General features: G+C 46.5%; 4 protein-coding genes across 4 annotated transcripts; 1 reads left to right on the top strand and 3 right to left on the bottom strand.

The window, feature by feature from the left end:
• Window positions 1-1015: 1015 nt before the first annotated feature.
• On the bottom strand, window positions 1016-2572 carry C8R40DRAFT_161639 (uncharacterized protein). Its single transcript, XM_046234213.1, has 6 exons — window positions 2313-2572; window positions 2036-2164; window positions 1661-1972; window positions 1514-1606; window positions 1178-1454; window positions 1016-1118 (listed from the first exon to the last, which is right to left on the bottom strand). Exons 1-5 carry the CDS (start codon window positions 2451-2453, stop codon window positions 1263-1265), a joined length of 867 nt encoding a protein of 288 aa, XP_046086926.1. The 5' UTR covers window positions 2454-2572; the 3' UTR covers window positions 1016-1118; window positions 1178-1262.
• A 119-nt stretch (window positions 2573-2691) lies between these two features.
• Window positions 2692-3403, bottom strand: C8R40DRAFT_1069052 (uncharacterized protein; the record flags this gene model as incomplete). The annotated part of the gene is made up of 2 exons (XM_046226072.1): window positions 2692-3224; window positions 3277-3403. 2 exons carry the CDS (start codon window positions 3401-3403, stop codon window positions 2692-2694), a joined length of 660 nt encoding a protein of 219 aa, XP_046086927.1.
• A 1906-nt stretch (window positions 3404-5309) lies between these two features.
• On the bottom strand, window positions 5310-10186 carry C8R40DRAFT_1017998 (uncharacterized protein; the record flags this gene model as incomplete). The annotated part of the gene is made up of 12 exons (XM_046222957.1): window positions 5310-5987; window positions 6438-7121; window positions 7248-7373; window positions 7433-7978; window positions 8041-8195; window positions 8281-8532; window positions 8596-8728; window positions 8792-9258; window positions 9315-9488; window positions 9545-9616; window positions 9676-9905; window positions 9966-10186. Coding segments are annotated over 12 exons (3738 nt in total), but the record flags the coding sequence as incomplete, so codon positions are not given.
• Window positions 10187-14909: 4723 nt separating this feature from the next.
• On the top strand, window positions 14910-15809 carry C8R40DRAFT_162466 (uncharacterized protein). Its single transcript, XM_046234217.1, has 3 exons — window positions 14910-15225; window positions 15287-15728; window positions 15789-15809. Exons 1-2 carry the CDS (start codon window positions 15124-15126, stop codon window positions 15611-15613), a joined length of 429 nt encoding a protein of 142 aa, XP_046086929.1. The 5' UTR covers window positions 14910-15123; the 3' UTR covers window positions 15614-15728; window positions 15789-15809.
• Window positions 15810-17721: the final 1912 nt, after the last annotated feature.

Below are 17721 nucleotides of genomic sequence, written 5' to 3' on the forward strand. Positions count from 1 at the left end.
TCTTGGACGTATATACGCATGGTATGGATCCCGGCGGTAGCAAGGGACAGCATAGAGGAATCGCAGGGAGGTCGCCCTCCCGAATCAATTTTACGTTCTGGATAACTGTCAAGGCTCTTGGCCAATGGTGACAAGCAAAGAAAGTACTACTTTGAATTAAATAATATACATGATGCTTACTACTACAGGCGCGTTCGGCATTGATCGTGCGGGCCCGAGCAGATCGTGGACTGACATTCGCACTATCCAACAGCTTCCTCTACTTTTGAGCAATCAACTGTAGAGTAAGTAGTCCTTATGGTTTGAAGTTCGATCTGACAATCTGGGGAGCATAGAGTCAGCTTCATGAGAAAACCTTTCACGAAACAGTCTCAGCGGTGGACAAAGCAGATTCGGAAGAGATGATCTGCAAACCTAGCAAAATCCTTTTTGCGCGCCTTCTACCTTGAGCCAGTGTTCTATAGTTTTGCTGTACCCGATAAAACGCAGCTCAGTCTTTGTGACACGTAATCCATCCCTTTCCATGCTCTGTAGTAGGTGCTCTAGGGTTCGAATGTCATTATGTCGTAGCGACTTCCCCCCACTAAGCACATAGGCTTTTGTCTGTCGCAATTAACAGTGAAAAGGGGCAAGAAGAAGATTATTATAAAAATTTCTTACCTCTTCAGGGAACGAATACTTATATTCACTAGGCGTAACCTTAAGCCCAGTCCCACTTTCAAACTCCCCTAAATAGTACAGATGGCCAGCCATGCCATTTTGCAAAAGCAAATGCCCTCTCCAGTGTCTATCAAATTTTATCAAGTTTTTGCAAGGTGTCGCAGCATTTTTCGAAACTGTGACTAGTGTCTGATTTCGACTATCAGTGTCAGAGAGCGTGAATAGAGCTTCTGGACACTTGAGGATGCAATAATTGACTTCTGCTTCGGTACCGATGGCCTGCGTAGGTAACCTCGATAGTCCTAGGACATACATGGGCAGATCAAGTCGAAACACACCTTTTGACACAAATCCTTGACCGTTTTTCCTGTGGAAGGAACCGGCAGCTTTGATAATATTGGCTCCAGCGATTTTATACTAATGCGCCACGAGCTAACGGAGTCGGCAGCTTCCAACGCCTTCCTCGACAAAAACGGAGATTAGTTAGTGATAGCCTATTATTGAACTTTCGACATACAGGAGAGGTAGAAACGGAAGGCAGGATTGTAGCTCCTGTAGTCTCAGGTAGGATAGGTAAAGATTTATCCCTCAAGAATTCGGTTTCAGCGGAAGCCACAACTTCCTGCTTCAACGCACGAGGTGAGTTCAATAGCACAGAACAAGTGATTGAAGACATAAACCTTGTCGTAAACATCTGACTCTTGTAATACGTCACCCGGCAGTCGAGAAACAGCGGCCATATCTTCGACAATTCTTGATTCTACATCGAGGAATTCCCTAAAAGCTTCCCGACACTAGACGATGTCAAATATTGAGAAATTCAAGAATCGTAGGATGTTAAGTGCGGACCTACATCCTGACCATGAACGTCGCTGGATAACTTTCCAGTGGCAAAGCTTTCATTAATACTATGCCCTCCGTAAATACTGGTGGTTGTAAGGTCGCTCTGAAATTTCTTTAATTTGTGTCAGCGCGACTTCACATTAATGGGTCAACATACAAGAGACGTATCAGAAACAAATCCATCGAGCGATTCTTCCGCCGCTTCCTCATCTGCGTTCGTGTCCGGATCCAAGGACTCATATCCAGTCACTGCTTCTGGTACAGACACCGTTCCCGCGAGCAATGGACTTAAGGCAGTATCGAGGCTCGCACGAATAGCTTGGAGCTCTATCAATGTTGAATCGTGCTCAGCTTGGAGAGTCTCTATAATCGACTTCATAGTTGTCAGTCGAAGTTGCCATTGCGAAGAACTTTTGACGAGGTGTTCAACATGGGATTTAGTTGCTGACAGAGTATGAATAGCCGTGTTCTGAATAACAAAAAGTGTTTACCTGTTCAAATTTGAATTTGACTATAGGATCAAGAAACACACCTTGAGGTCCTCAAGTTCTTTTCGCACTCTGAGCAGTTCTTCACCTTGTTGGCGAACGATATTAGTTACAGCGTCAACGTCGAACGATATATTCATTTTGACCAATGCAGAAGAATAGAGAAGAATCGACTTTGGGGAAGCTTAAAAGAAGCTTTCTGTCAGTTTCTCCCACAGGCCACGACTCGGAAACAAAAGTGATGATTGATTTACCAAGACTTACTGTGGTGTTACATGCATGTACGTCCAGAGGAAAACACTCTATAGTGATTGAGCTTACCCTGATGGGAGTACAGTGAACACTAGACTCGAGCCAGTAGCTTCGGATGTTGACACTTTGGAAACTGGCGCTCCCTGCCGAGAAAGTGATTCCGCATATCGCTTCTCTGCAGCAGACTGGTTCGAGTCTAAGTGAACACATGTCGAGATGTACTAGTAGATTCTCAAAAGAACCTCAAGACCTCAAACCAAAGGCTTTTTTTTCGTGGAAACAAAATCTATCATTTCGTTAAAAAAAGTTGCGACTATGGAAGATAGGGAAACTAGGAACAGATCCAAAAGATTCCTCTTTGCCTCACAGCGGGGCGGGGAACTGTTCCGATTTTCTGCAGATCGACCACAGTGGTACATTGACCGCTCCACTATGATTGCGGATTTCCTCAAGCTTTGCTTTCCGTGGCGTCCCCTGCGCTCCCCCCTACCAAAATGTCTGTGAAAGTAGGCATTTTCCCTTTCTTTCCAAATTCTCCGTACGAGGGTTTCCTCTCTTCATTTGATCCACTGGAAGTGTGCACTCCCGACGTCTTCAGCTCTCCTTGCTGCTCCGACCCCTTTCCGCCACACTTTTCCAGCAATTTTTGCCACCTCTCTTCTCCCCCGGTCTCAAATTTGAATTCTAGTTGACTCTCTGTAGCCTTTGTCTGCAGATATTTCATCGCCTTGGCAATATAGTCCCACTTGGATGAACCTTGCACAACTGTCTCCAAATCTTGGAACACCATGTTTCTGGTGGTGGTTCCAAATTTAACACTTGCAATGGGGTTCGTGTAAGATGTTTTCTCGATCGAATGTTTGCCTTTGAATATTTCGGTGTTTTGATCTTGTCGGACGGGCTGGAAGTTATTCTTTCTTCCGAAATATATACTAGATTCTTCGCAACTATTGGGTGCAATCAAGATTTTAGCTTCAAGTACTACGACAATATTAGAACCAGGAGATATGTCATATCGCTAACGATGGCTTACTATTTTTTACTTGACGCTTTTCAACCCGTGCTGCCATATCTGTCATGCTCGTCAGCGGAGCAGCAGTAACCGCAATAAGGGACGATAGCAGGAGGAACGTCAAGCGCAATAATGACAAGGCGAGCATAGCGGTGGCTTTATGAGGTTCTGGAATCGCAAAGGAAGCAGCCCTTTGGACGAGAAGTATCAGTTTCGCATGCACATAGAAGGTATAAACACACATACAGGCGAAAGGGGGAGACGTGAAGGGAATCCAACCAGCAGATTCGCCTCAGATAGAAAGTTGGCGTTGAGAAAGGTAGCTACGGGGAAAGCGTGAGGGTCAAATTCTTTCCTTCTTAGTAAAGCAACGAAGCGGCGGTGAGGCGGTATGAGCTCGTACATACGAAAATTTTATCGTGGATTTATATAAACTGGAAATTTGAGATCTTGGAGTTCGATCTAAGACAAGCAGTCCTAGTCAGCTTCCAGTGAGAGAGAGGAACAAGGACGAGGAGCAAAAGAACAAAGGAGGCACAAACCAGAGCCGTGTACTATTAGTATAAGTGTGATGAGAGTAAGGTTGTTGGGGGTACATGAACTGCCGCAAAATATTTGGTGCACCTTCGGAAGTTTCAATCGCCCTTCGGAAACGTTCTCGCTTACATAAAGAGGTAAGGCGATGAGAGGTATATTACTTACTTAGGGCTGCTCAATTTCTGATACAAGCTGATACACCACAGGGCCGCTAATGCAGTGACACACCTGATGACACGCTATTACACGGCATCGAAATCTGGATAGTAGAGGAACGTACATAGGCAAGAAGTGCAATTGAGAACGACGAGAAAGACTATGCGATGGTTCTGCGATTCTGGAAGTGCAGAAAGCACCTTTTTCGAACGTGAATAGTTTTATGAAGTCCTCGGACCTGAATAATACACTAATGCAGATATCAGTTTCTCATGCACATAGAAAAAGGCATAGACCCACATACAAGTGAAGAGAAGAAACAAGCACAATACGGGTCTGACCAGCAGATTCACGTTGGATGGACGAGTATTGAAGTAGGCACTAAACTACGGGAGAGCGTGAGGGTCAAATTACGAGGCTGTAGTTTACGGAAGTATCGTCCTTATATACGCCGCTGCATACAATTTTGATTTCCTTTTATGGTAGTAGTTTCACCTTATTTGGCCAAATGTAACACTGAGTTGAATTGTATTGATTTCTTGTGACCGGCACGGGATATCACGGGACTGTCACCCTCTGTCACAATTACTTTTTCTCGTCTCATTCGGTTATTCCCTGTTACTCCATATGTAGATAAGTAAATTTACTTTTATTCTGCTTTTCTCAAAGAATCAATGTCGGCGCCTGAAAGGCGCCCCCGTTTTTTTGATTCCATAATATTTAATTGATATTTAATAACCCACAAGGAAGGAGCCGAGTTTTTGCCATGCACGGTAGTGCAGTGGCCTACAATCGCATGTTCATTCCAATTAGTGGAGGGACTCGGTGAGGATAAACGCTATTGTCATGAATCTAACGCTCACCTTGGGAGCTCTTTTGAAAAGGATATTCAGCGAGAAATAAAGCGTCAGTGGAATGGAAGAGGAGGAGAAGGAACGACGGGATAAACACATAAAATTTATCGACGTAAAAAAGGCAATGAGCTCCACTACCGAGCCTCTACGAGATCTAACAGACCATCCAAGGAAAAATTCACAAGTGGAAGCTCTCGATCTCTCGTTGACATTGATACTAGATAGGACCAGAATACAGGTCGAGATGCACGTTGGACATGTTGCCTGAAGATTTTGTCTTTGTATGTGTAAAAATTAACATATTTGTAGAAAAAAGTTAGTGATACAGTACCATGTAACAAAACATGTCATAGAGGAGAGATACATAGTATTAAAAAGCAACACATAATAAAAGGGCACTTGAAGTACAACAAGAAAAGCGCTGAAAATATTTGTTAATTGATAATGCGTTCAGCGTTCTCATCACGGTGATTCGTCCAAATCACTCGCATTCGCGTTCGCGCTAATTTCAGCCACGAAATCAGATACAACATCCTGCAATTCTCTCACCAACGCATCCCGATCCCACTCTGTACGATGCCGCCATACGCACCCAAGGCACGTTGCCCGTAACTGTTCCAGTTCTTCAATCGTCAAACCAAATGTGCTTTCCCGCAAACTTGCGTGTAGTTGCTCTAACAATAGGGTATCGACATGGAAATTAGGCAATGGCGTTGGCGTCCGCTCGATTATGGGCATCGGCGAAGCGGCTTTTTCCGGAGGAGCAGGGGATTTGAGGATGGATGTAGGGTGGGCAGGTATCTGAGGCAGAGGTGACGCGGATTTCCGATTTGGTACGTTACGCGTAGCATCGGAGACGGTCAAGAATGGATTACCATCGTCGCCTGGAACAGGAGCAGAAGGCTGATGAGAATTTTGTGGAGCGGGAGATGGTCGTGCAGAAACCGTCCGTTCACGCTCTTCCCCAGGATGGACTGGGTTGAGAAGCATCGCAACCCCGCCGCCACGAGGTGTAGATGGAGGTTGAGGTTGATCAACAGACATTGAATTATCATTCTGCATTATGTAAGGTACTGGCGTTGGGTTGGAAGAACTTTGATATCCCGTAGGACCAGGGGGCGGCAGCAGCTGGGGAAGGTATGAAGACGATGGTCGTTGGGGGTAGAATGGAGGTTCCTGTTGCTGCTGCAACGGGAACGGCACCTGTTGGTGGTATTGGGGTTGTGGTTGAAATGTGACATCCTGGAAGGACGACTGTGGATGGAATCGCTGTTGAGGAAAAGAAGACTGTTGTTGAGGTTGATTCGAGAAGTCTTGCTGCGAAGAATAAGAAAACGATTGTTGCGAGTACGTCGTCTGTTGAGAGGGGAAAGATCCAGATTGCTCATTGATTAGTCCATTTTCGAAAGAGTTTTGTCGAGGATACGGATTCGTATTTGAGCCTGATGCGATGGAAGGGTTATAAAAGGGGGTTTGAAGATGCGATGAAGACGAGGACTGTCCCATGAGCCCCATCGAAGGCTGAAACTGATTTATATTCATGTTCATCGACCCGTATTGCTGCTGGAACCTATCAAACATCGGAGGCTGGTACTGCGATTGATACTGCGGTTGGTGCGGATGATCAGGATTTACTGACCCCACTGAGGGCGCAAACCGTACTCCGCCAGGCCGCGGTGGGGTAGTTATTGGGGTTATGATATCCAAAGGGTCTCGGTCGTTCGAATCCCCAAAGGTTCTGGACCTTTTCGCATCTCTAGCACCATCCTGATCCATTTCCCCTCTTGGTCCTGCATCACCTACCGCACCATCAGCACCCTCCCTTTGTCTCTTCAATTTCCGTTCGAGTGCAACAGGATCTGTGATGGCCAATTCTGGCCTCTGGCCGTTATTCCTTGCACTTCTGCGGGTTCCGTTGAGGAAGGGAGGTGCTTGCGCTTCCACACCCTCTTTCTCCCTCTCTTTCTCCTTCTCCTTTTCTTTCTCCTCTTTCCTCTTCATCTTATATTCCATCCTTCTCTTTCTCACCCTCCCTGCCATCCTCTCGCACTCCTCCCTTAATATCAAGTCGAAATTGTCCTGCATACTCACCTCCGTGGCAGTAAGCATTGCCTGGGCTTTATAATGTCGATCCGGATCCCGGTGAGAGTACATCGCTGCGTTGTGCACAATCTTGCGAACGTCGGCGAGGAATTCCTCGGGGGTCAGGTAGCGATCTTTGTAAAGAAGCTCGTGCATCTTTTCAAGATCCATGTCGTAGAGTGAGGGTTGTGGCGGGGGCGAAGGCAGATGCGGTGTAGTTTGGACAGCATCCAAGGGCTTGGGGTGAGATTGGGTCTGAGAGGGATCGATATCGAAACCGGCGGGGGGGACTTCGGCACCGTTCACTTGTCCATTCAAGGAGGGATCTCGTTGTGGCTGTGTTTGAATCGATTCTTGGACGACGTCCATGGCACCATCAGACATGATTTCAATAGTTGAGACCACAGCCTGAGCTACTGGGTCAGACTGCGCTGAAGACGCAGCAGCAGCCATTTGTTCATTAAAATCGAACTCGACCTTGTACTCTTCCTAAGAGAAAAGAACCATCTGAGCTACGCGAATGAGTCCAGTGACGACAAAGAGCTGACCTGGGCCCTCTTCGTAAATCTCTTGAACTTCCTCTTCAACTCACTGATAATTGGTCCTAACCTATACCTCAAGATTGTGATCGTCTTTTGGTCATTTTCCTCCTGTACCGCTAACTCCTTCTCAGTCGGCTTCCTAGGTTCCAATGGGGGCGCAATTGGTAGAGTCTCCAATACTCTTTTCTTCCTCTTTGCTCCCATTCCATCCGCAAATTTATTCGGGGGTCTCTTGATATCGTCTATCAGAGGTTCAAAGAAGGTAGAGCGCTGATTTGGTGAGGGTGACAAAATTTCCACCGAGTTATCTTTGATCGCGGTTGGTCCGAACCATGCGCGGACGTCCCTAGGTAAAGAAGAGAACTTCCCATCTACAATGGCTAGAAGGAGGATTGAGTCTGTTGGGGCTAGGGTGTCGAGCATTGCCCGCACAGTGGCTCGCGCAGTCTCAGATATTGCAGCGCACCAACCGACTAGGGAAGGAATATAGATAACTGAGGGTGAGTGGCGCTTAGCTTCGACGAAGAGTTGAACAAGGGCTGCTTCAGTTGTCTTTGTGAAGGTAAGAAAAATAAGCTGGACCCGAATGTAAAGAGGAGAACAGAACAACTCACTCTTGCAGAATCACCCAAAAGGGTCCCAAGCTCCAGGCTCTGAACATGATATCCTTCAAGGTGATGTAACAGTGCTGCCCCAACATAACTCTGTCCCATTCCAATCTGGCCATGTAAAATCAGTCGCGGTCGATGGATTCTTAGAACCTCCATAGCTAAAAGAGAGAAACGTCAATTTCGTTCCGTCACTAGATTCGATAGAAAACATGATTGTGACTGATACAGAAATGGAATACTTACATTGCAACCTCATCTCCCTCTCCAGCTCCCCTCCGTAGTCCTTTCCGTCTCCATCATCACGATTCCCCTCATCATTATCGTGGTAATCCTCAAACTCAGCTTCCTCCAACGCTGTGAGCTTCTTCTCCAGTGGAAGAACTCTTCCAAGGATGTTTTTCGCTTTTTGCAAGGACTCATGGAGGAGCGGGACGAGTTGGGTAGGTAGAGGCGCTGCGGCCGAAGAAGAGGATCGGGCTGATGATGGCACGAGTTCTACAAGAAGTGGAGATGGAAGATGTCAGTGACATCTTTCAACAAAGAATAGAACGCACATACTCTTGATAGCAACCATAAAGTCTCTTAGTGCAACCGATATCGTTTCAGGTTGGAGTAAAAGCCGATCTTCCGACTTGTATATCTGGGGATACTTGCGTTGAATGGCATTGAGCGCTGCTTCAGTACATAGAGCCTGCGCGCAGAATAGAAGTAGAATCAGCATCTCCGGTATGTACAAACGAACAACATAACCTACCCTTAAATCAGCTCCGCCATACCCCTTAGTCAGCTCCGCTAGGCCGTTCACTCTTGCCTTCACTCTTGGATCCTCCTCTCCCGACCCCCAGCCTATCCAGCCCTTGGTCATAATGCTGAGAATTCTCTCCCTCGCAATCAAATCTGGTAAAGGGAAATAGAATTCTCTATCAAACCTTCCTGGCCTCCGTAACGCAGGATCAATCGCATCCGGTCTGTTCGTAGCTCCAATGACCACTACCTGCCCTCTTCCATCCATGCCATCCATCAACGCAAGAAGGGTAGACACAATGGAAGCGTGGATTTGATCTTGTTTTGAAGATCGAACAGGTGCCAGGCCGTCTATTTCGTCGAAAAATATGATTGAGGGAGCGGAGGAACGGGCTTGGGAGAAAAGAAGACGAAGCTGGCGTTCGGCTTCGCCGACCCATTTGGAAAGCGCGTCAGCGCCTTTGCGCATGAAGAAAGCTAGAACAGTCATCGATATCGGTGTACTGTTATTAACATAGAAGAAGATGACATACTAATCTGCTTCCCATTTGAACGACAACTCGCAGCTAACGCTCTTGCAAGGAGCGTCTTACCTGTCCCAGGGGGACCATGGAATAGCACACCTCGAGGGGGAGTGACATTGAATTGTTGAAAAACTTCGGGGTATAAAAGCGGCAAGACGGTCATTTCTTTCAAAGAGTTGATATCTATAGAGGGAAGTATGAGGACATAACCGAATCTAACAAGGAACGAGATAAGTCACGATCGTCTAAACCGCCAATTTCGTCAAACGTTACGTTGACGTTGACTCCGAGTGGATCCGCGTCGGCAAGTGCTAGATAAAATGGAAAAAAATAAGTATGACACAGGTAGCAGGAAAAACAAGACATTTACTCGAATCATCGACTTTGCCCAAATTTGAAGGAGTTCCAGCAGCAGCAAGATCACCTGAAAGTAATCCCCCACCGCCGGCAACGGCACCCTCAAACCCTCCAGTCATACCCACTCCACCAAATGGCTTTCTCGGTGTCCTCGTTGGGACATCCGAATCAGAATCGTCCGCAGGTAAGCCCATCCACTTGCCCAGCTCAGCACCGGACGCACTCCAACCCAGCCCGCCTTTTCTCCGACCTCCATGATATCCTCCACCCACGCCTCGTCCACCGCCAGCGCGATTATATAACCTATTATTGTTCGCGTTGTTGGATCTGTGCGCTGGCGGACGAGAAAGATCTTCTAGTGGGGGCGGGATGGCGTAGTTGATTCTCTGTCGCTGACGAAGAGCATACGGTTTACCGTTTCCAGTCCCATCTGGGCCTGAAACGTCGTCTTCGGGCTCTGGTTCTGGTTCAGGTGGTGGTTCCAATTCCAAGTCCAAATCGTCTGTCCCAGGCGCATTATCGTCGTCAGATCCATCAGCATCAGCAGAGTGGGGTGAAGAAGAACCAGGATTATAATCGTCTTCTTTTTTGGTTGTGGCTCTAGTACGACGACGTCCGGTACCACGATTGTGGTCTTCGGATTTTGTCGTCAATGTGCGACCGTTGGCCTGTCTAGACCTAGACCTGCCGGATGGTCTATTCCGAGTCAACCGAGAACGAGTATGCGGTCTATTGTCGGCTTCGTCGTCGTCATACTCTTCTTCTTCGCCTTCATCTGGAACAACAAAGTCGGGCAGATTTCGACTACGCGTTGAGCGTCGAAGACCCTCACGGGTATCTTCAGCAGATGCCGAAGCTCTTTTGGAGCCCCTAGTTATTCTCCTGCCTGGTGCATCCACTTCTTCCTTGAAGTTTAACAGATCATCATCCTGTGCCTCTAATTCACCTTCGCCATCTTCGTCTCCGTCGCTTTCAACATAACTCTTCTTCTGAATCATTCGCCCTCTCTGTGTCTTCATTATTACTGGTGCTTCTTCTTCTTCCTCTTCATCTTCAACTTCCGGTTCTTCGTCCATCATTGACTTTTCACTTTGCTGATATTCGGAGCCTGAAGGTTCTGACCCGCGATGATTACGCGACGAACGTCGAAGCGGTATAGGTGGTGAACCAGCGGCAGGTTTGATAGCCATACTGCCAAGGATATTTGGGATTTTAATTTTGAGACGCGGCGCGTCGGTATCGTTGGACTCCGGGTTGCGAGGTTGCCCAGAGGGGGAAGAATTCATACAATCGTGTCGCTGCCTTGCTAGACAGCAGCAGCCACAGAGGCAGAGTTCGTCGTTAAGAACGACGAGAGGGAATACCCCAAGGTCGACCAGAGTGATTCGGTGTAATGGCCCTGCTTCCTTGATGTCGCTAAACAATTTGACTTCTTTGTCGATGTTTCGGTCCAAACAACGGCAGCAGACAGGACAGGAGTAGACAGATGACAAGCAAAGCGCGTGGCGCTCGAGGGATACAGATTCAAAGAGTCAGTCCAAAACGTCGTGAACGTCGAATACGATGTCAAGCTTCTTTGTTTATTGTTTGTGCAAAAGGTCCGAAGTTTCGTTCCCACGGATCCTGATTGGCTACGGACATCTTCTCCTCCTTCTCCTCTACCCGTGGCAGTCAATTTCTCCCTCGCATCCACAAAAACTTTGACATCACTCGGAGTGTCTTCGCTTTTATTTCAAGTCGGACAATCTACCTGAACCATTCTTCAAAACTCCATCTATCCAGATTTTCTGAATTTGCCTGGAAAAGAGTTTGGGGTTCAAGTTTTCTGCTCTGTTGCACATGGAAGGAAGAAACAAGAGGGTTGAAATCGAAAAACGATGATTGACCTTTCCTCGATACCCTCTGTAGCGTACACCTCGGCATCTCGTCGGCATGCTGACCACGAGGTCGGCCGTTTTCGGCACGATCATTAGCGCGCCCGCTACTTTTTTCGGTCGTCAGTTCGCTTTTTACAGTGGTCGACTAGTGAATGTATGATTTTTATAAGTTCTGTAAAACTTTCATGTCAATAGCCAGTCTGAGGTTCACCGGCACCACTTGGTGATTTCTGCGTTGTTCCCACGCATCTTCTCGCTCGGAATCTTCGACGATCTTTGGTCCACTGTATGAAAGGCATACTCTTCCGGAAAGTCCCCAATGGACAGTATTGACTGTTTATATGTAGCTCGTGTATCCTGCACCTTGAACGGTGTGGCTTATTCCAATAAGCCTCGTGTCTTCTCATTTCCTTGTTCCTTAAACTTGAACAACACATCCACCAATCGTTACCATCGTAAAGTCGACGAGGACCAATGTGACGAGTTGCTGGAAGTGCAAAAGGATCTGGGTAAGCGTATAACACATCAACCTGCCCAAACCACACCTTGGCTGTGATCAATGTAGATGTTGTGTTCGTCCTGCCATACTAGTCTAAGGCTCGTGCAGGAATATTACTCAAGCGTTTGCGTGGTAACAATTTCTCCATCTACAATTATTGGTTGAACTACATACCTATAGTAATCGAAGCCAGGCATATGTACAAAATTCTAATGATAGGGATCAGTCTAAAACTCGCGAGTCGGAGGAGTTTCTTGGGGTTCCGAAGTCTTTTCTCACAAGTATTTCATCTTGTCCCAAAGCCTTCACGACAATTTCGAAGGAATGGGATGACTCGGATGAGGCTATCATACAGATGAGGACCAAAGGAACTTTCGGAGAAACACCAAAATAAATCATTTTCGGGAAGGTTTGGTATGAACTTCGAAGGTTGTTGCATAGTAATTTTTTGCCAGATCTGAAAACGCTACAGCGAGATCCCGAGAAATATTAGACGTACCCGGTGCGAAGACTCAGTGAGTGGGTGCCCGAAGAAGTCTGGTCGAGATGCAAGAATTTTGTCATAGCTTGATGGGAAACTATGCAACGAATATAGGACCAAAGTTTACAAGACGCAAGAGAATACACATGCTTTACATATTATCGGCAGTGTTGAGGCATCAATGCGACTGGAATTGGAGTTGAGAACGGGGGATACCGAATCAGAAGAGGGTGGGATGGACGAGGATTCTGACCATTCTGACAACGATGATCCAGGACTGATTTGTTCATCTTCGGTAGGAGGTGCTCCTGCGACGAGTCTGTCTATTACTTCGTCCTCAATGGAATCACCTGCTGCATCTGGTACATCAGATTAGAGTACATTTTATATCCTAATATCATTTCGAATCCATGAATTTTCATATGACAATATCTGTGATCTATGTATTGCTTAATTGGCCATACTACTTATTTGGAACGAGTAGTCTCCAGATATTGTATGATGAAAATCGAGTCTATGTAGTCTATATATAAAGTGTTGATTAATATCACAGGGAGTCATGCTGAAGTCTACATGCTCTATGGGCTACTATGCTGCGTGCAGGGAGAGTCTATGGAGAACTATTAGACTTTCGGCCACTGCTACTAGTGACTACATAGTACTACAGATTAAGGCACTTGTATATTTGACTATTATTGCAATAGGGTTTACATATAGCTATGGAGAATTTTCCGTGTTTCCTGATGTTTGTGGTGGATGAACTGTATATAGAGCTACAAGGATTCAAGAATGTAATACTAGTGACAGGCGAACTATTGGTTGTCAAAGAGCGTTTCATCACGATCCTCTACCCAAGGTTCTGGAGGGACTGGAAAATGAAGCCCATTCACCATATTCAAGTTGGTACCCACCCAGGGGCCATGAAATCAGGAGTGCCCTAAAAACCAATCAACAACTTCTTCACCGAGTAAGCATGAGAAATGTAATTACAATATTGGGTGCAAGAACTGAGGAGGAACAACAGATTCGTGAGCATTCGAGATCGACGATAATTCCGCGGTCTTGATAACACAAGCAGTCGCCGCACTGATGTCTCTATGAACGTAACCAGCTTAACACAAATAATTGAAACCTTCGTGACCATGAGCAGGTAAATAGTGAGAACGACTACACTTTCACGAAATCAATCATACAAGTCCCACCTCTTGTAACTCAAACAAGCTTCGGACAGTTGTAAGATTGTGGAATCTCATCAACCCAGGTTGGGGTCCTAGGGACGTGTTCGGCGTATCCGTAATATTGAGATGTTGCGTTCTCCTAAACGAGTTCGAATAATGCATAGTCCGCAGGAGGGACGGGAGTTATATCGGGGTTGACCATGACTTGAACGACTTATTTGGACTATTGTAGAAAAAAATTGTACCTTCTCTGACAAAGAGCCGTCTTTGAAGACTTTTCTGACCCTCCAAACACGCATAGCCCCAGATAGAATATCGTATGCAGCCATTTCGGAGACAGGATACCCGATAGTCTCGAGGATTACCTCCCATAATGTACTGGTAGAAAACTGTATCCCATTTGGAAGTCCTACAGACGTTACACTTGACAGAGTTGTCGAGGCCGTGCTGTTCATGGGTACCGTAGATTGTTGTCAAAAGCAATCGGATTCAGACTTCAGGATTCTGAAAGCAAATCTTTGTTCTATAGTCTAGCGAGAGGCAAAAGCGACTTTGAAAAAGTTGAAAAAGGCGACAGTGTTTCAAGCTCGGTCAAAATGCCATAATCGAAGATGATGTTTGAATCATCCACGAATCGACAAATAAAGTCGCTCAAGAGTTGGGTCGCACCATTCAGGATGTTGATCTGATTCTGGTCGACAGCCTCAGGCTAAAGGAAAACCGCTCACCTCTCGCCCCGCAGCTTGATCATCCACTTTCTTGAATTGACCCATGTCCAAAAGACTTCCATGATGGCCAGACAGAGATGAACGAGAGTTGGCGGATAAGATAGTTTTATTCGATATACGTAGAATTGCATGAGAATCGCCGTAGAAAGTGTTGCCCTGTGTTTTGCTCTGATAAAAACAAGGAGTGGGTTTAGGTATGGCCAGATCTTCAATGATTTCTGACTCTATAAGTGCGGATGTTATGGCTTGCAGTCCAGTATAGACGTAGTCTTCGTCCAGGCTTTGCTCATTCGGATTGATTGTAGCCCTGCTGCTGCGCTCAATTCAGGTAAGTCTTGAATGGAGGAAGATAAGTCGTAAAGAACTTTTCAGCGCTATATCGGATTACGGAGCCATCGTGCTGGAAGCCACCGTCGAGGATACCGCCTTGTTGTATTGATGGAAGCCACGGAGCCACGAGCGTCACCTCAAAATGCTCCCTTTGGCAGTTCCCACTGAGTTTAGTTCCCACGCATCTAAGGTTTGGTCCAAGCTCTCTAAGTCTTTATAGATATCATAACCTATACAATGGTTAGTGACGGCTTTCGATGTAACTTCTGGATCCAGCACCCACAACAGCCTTCAACGGCGTGGCATGTGAGAGAAAACTTATTAGCTTCTGTCTTCTCACTTCATGCTCGTCAACCTCTCACCTTCACATGTCATCCATCGAAAGCACGGATGTCGACCTTGTAACGACTCTCGTCCGTCAACAAGGTGAAGAGTTGCTGAAAGTGCGAAAGGATCTGGAGGAATCCAAGGTAAGTACAATAGCCTATTCAATCAATGCCAGTTTTTATTTAATGTATTTCGGTCAACCAGAAACTCTACACTACGGCTGTCGATGTTGTCTCCACATCCAAATTCCGTGTAGAAAATGCTATAAGAACATCGTCGCAATGGCAGTCGAAATTTGCGACGATGATATCCGATTTAGCATTTCTTCAATCCGAGCACGAAGCGTCATTGGCCGAATTGAAAGCCACCAGCACGGAATTGCGTGCCACGTTGGGATTGTTCAATTCAAGAGATGTCCCGACGACTGTCTCTGCATCCGAGTCTCCCATCTCGAATGCAAATCCGGCTGTACTAGCAACTCCAGAAGATCCAGTAGATGGTTATACCAGCGAGTCGTCTATTGTAAGTTAGTCTTTCAAGATGTGAATCACGATTGCTGATTATGAACACACGCTAGAGTGATATTTCCGTCGATGAAGAAGAACTTGACCTCGATGAAAGTCATGAAACGCATATATCCGTAAATGTAAGCTCCTATGATCGTTCTGTGATTACCGTGTATTCATGTTGCATTTTCTCTAACTAGCGTGCTTCTGTTGCGGGGTCAGCCAAAGTCGTGGCTGGAGATTTCGTGAACGTCGCTGCTGTGGAGACAGAACTTAGGTCGGTATCATCGCAGGATAGCGTACTCGACGATGTTCCCGGGGTCGACGACTCCTATGTAAAGGGGGATGATCACTTAAATGATGCAAAAGTGAATTCACGATTCGACTCTCCTGTACTGCCATTATGAACTAACAAATTGTATCTTTATCTAAGGTCGGTTCTTCCGTTCCCAGAAGTGTTCCTCAATCCCTCTTATCGGCGTCGACTGCGACTCCTGTTTTGGAGACCACAATTGCAACTTCGGACACCGTTCTCCCGACCCCTTTGGCCCCGGTCGAGACTGCGACTGCCGTACCAGATGGCACACCCGAGTCTGACAAGCCCAGGTCCAACGAGCCCTCGATCGCAGCTTCCTTTCCCAAGCCCTCCTCTTCGGCCCTAGGGCCGACTGCGCCTGCAGTGCCAGAGAGCTCTAATGCAACCTTTAACCGGCTCAATGGCACTTCGTTCTCCTCATCTGTCTTTGGGCGTTCCTCTTCCCCGGCTTCGGTCCCGACTGTTACCCCCATACCGCAGAGTTCGAACGCCATTTCTGCTCAGTCGAATGGAACATCTTCCGTTGCTGTTCCTTCGACCTCTATTGCGCCTACCACCCCCAAGGGCTCAAACTCAAACACTCCCGTCCCTACTATGCCTAAGGCTTCTTCCTCCGCTTCAGTCCCGACTGCGTCTGCAGTAACTAAGAAGCCAATCCCTTTAAGCTCCAAAGCCTCCGCCTTGGTCCCAGCCACGACTGCTACTCCCGTACCGAAGAGCACAAATCCGATTACTGCTAAGCCCAATGGACCCCCGCCTGTGATTGCTACTTCTTCCGTGCGTCTTCCCTTTCACGTCTCTGAACTGTATCTCATCTGTGCTTCAGAGTGTTCAGGGCTTCAGCCTTGCTAACACGCATCTCAGTATGGACTCTGCGAAACCGATATGCACGAAACTGCCAGCTGTCCATACCCGGAAGGTTGTAAGAGAGATGTGTTTGAAAGTAAGTGACCAATACCAGGTATCAATTGTTCGTTTTTCCTACGTCTATACAGGTGATCGGAAGTCCCGAGAAAACAAATTATCACATCTTTAAGATCCCTGAAGTCTTATTGGCATATCCTTCTGGCAGAAATCTAGCGCTCATAACGGTCTCAAGAAGTGCAAACGAGGTTTCTTCCGATCTCATCAAATTCAGGAGACAATGGAAAGGGCATGTGCTTTTACAGAACAGTGCGACAAAGCACCTCTTTTTTCTGGGTGAATTTCAAGGTGGAGGGTGCTATAAACTATCTGTCAACGAGTACAACTTGCTTCCGGCGAAGGTGAGCATTTGAACTATGTTCATTTCAATGGTGTTTAAATCTTGCTTCGTACAGACAAAAAAGTGTGTATTCAGCGCGGCGAAGTCACTTCGGTATCAGGACATCCAGGACCAAAACCAGATGCTATTAAGCATGGGTAAGGATAACGGGATCTATGTTGCGAAGACCGAATTGCGTTTTACTAGCGATAGCAGTGCTATCGAGGCTACTATGAGGCAGGAAGCTACGAGAAGAGGGTTCGTGTGATTTGGTGCGAAATCATCTGCACTTTTAGTGGGTTCAGACTTGTAGTTACTTATGTACCATATTAGAGCGCGAATTGTATCTATGTACGGTGTATTTAACGAAAATATTTTTCTTCCAGGTTCTGGGACTTGTAAGATCCATTCGTTTCAGGTGGTATCCCCGGCCAGAAACAGATCTCATAAGTACCTGCCTTGGAGGTGTGCGCTAGTGCAACTGTCACAGATCAGACTAGGGAGATAAAGATAAAAACGTGATCCGCTCCCGAGCATGGTCCGTGCGCATCTCCAAAAACCCTATAAAAGCCTT

Source organism: Lentinula edodes, assembly GCF_021015755.1.
Source record: "Lentinula edodes strain Le(Bin) 0899 ss11 chromosome Unknown C8R40scaffold_15, whole genome shotgun sequence".
NCBI lineage: Eukaryota > Fungi > Basidiomycota > Agaricomycetes > Agaricales > Omphalotaceae > Lentinula > Lentinula edodes.

Excerpts from the sequence above, each read along its gene's own strand:
- C8R40DRAFT_162466 (XM_046234217.1), top strand. The coding sequence starts at position 15,124 with ATGTCATCCATCGAAAGCACGGATGTCGACCTTGTAACGACTCTCGTC. Across the intron at positions 15,226-15,286 it reads AGGATCTGGAGGAATCCAAG|AAACTCTACACTACGGCTGT; the intron begins GTAAGTACAATA and ends TCGGTCAACCAG.
- C8R40DRAFT_161639 (XM_046234213.1), bottom strand. The coding sequence starts at position 2,453 with ATGTGTTCACTTAGACTCGAACCAGTCTGCTGCAGAGAAGCGATATGC. Across the intron at positions 1,973-2,035 it reads AAGAACTTGAGGACCTCAAG|AACACGGCTATTCATACTCT; the intron begins GTGTGTTTCTTG and ends TTTGTTATTCAG. Across the intron at positions 1,607-1,660 it reads TTGTTTCTGATACGTCTCTT|AGCGACCTTACAACCACCAG; the intron begins GTATGTTGACCC and ends AAGAAATTTCAG.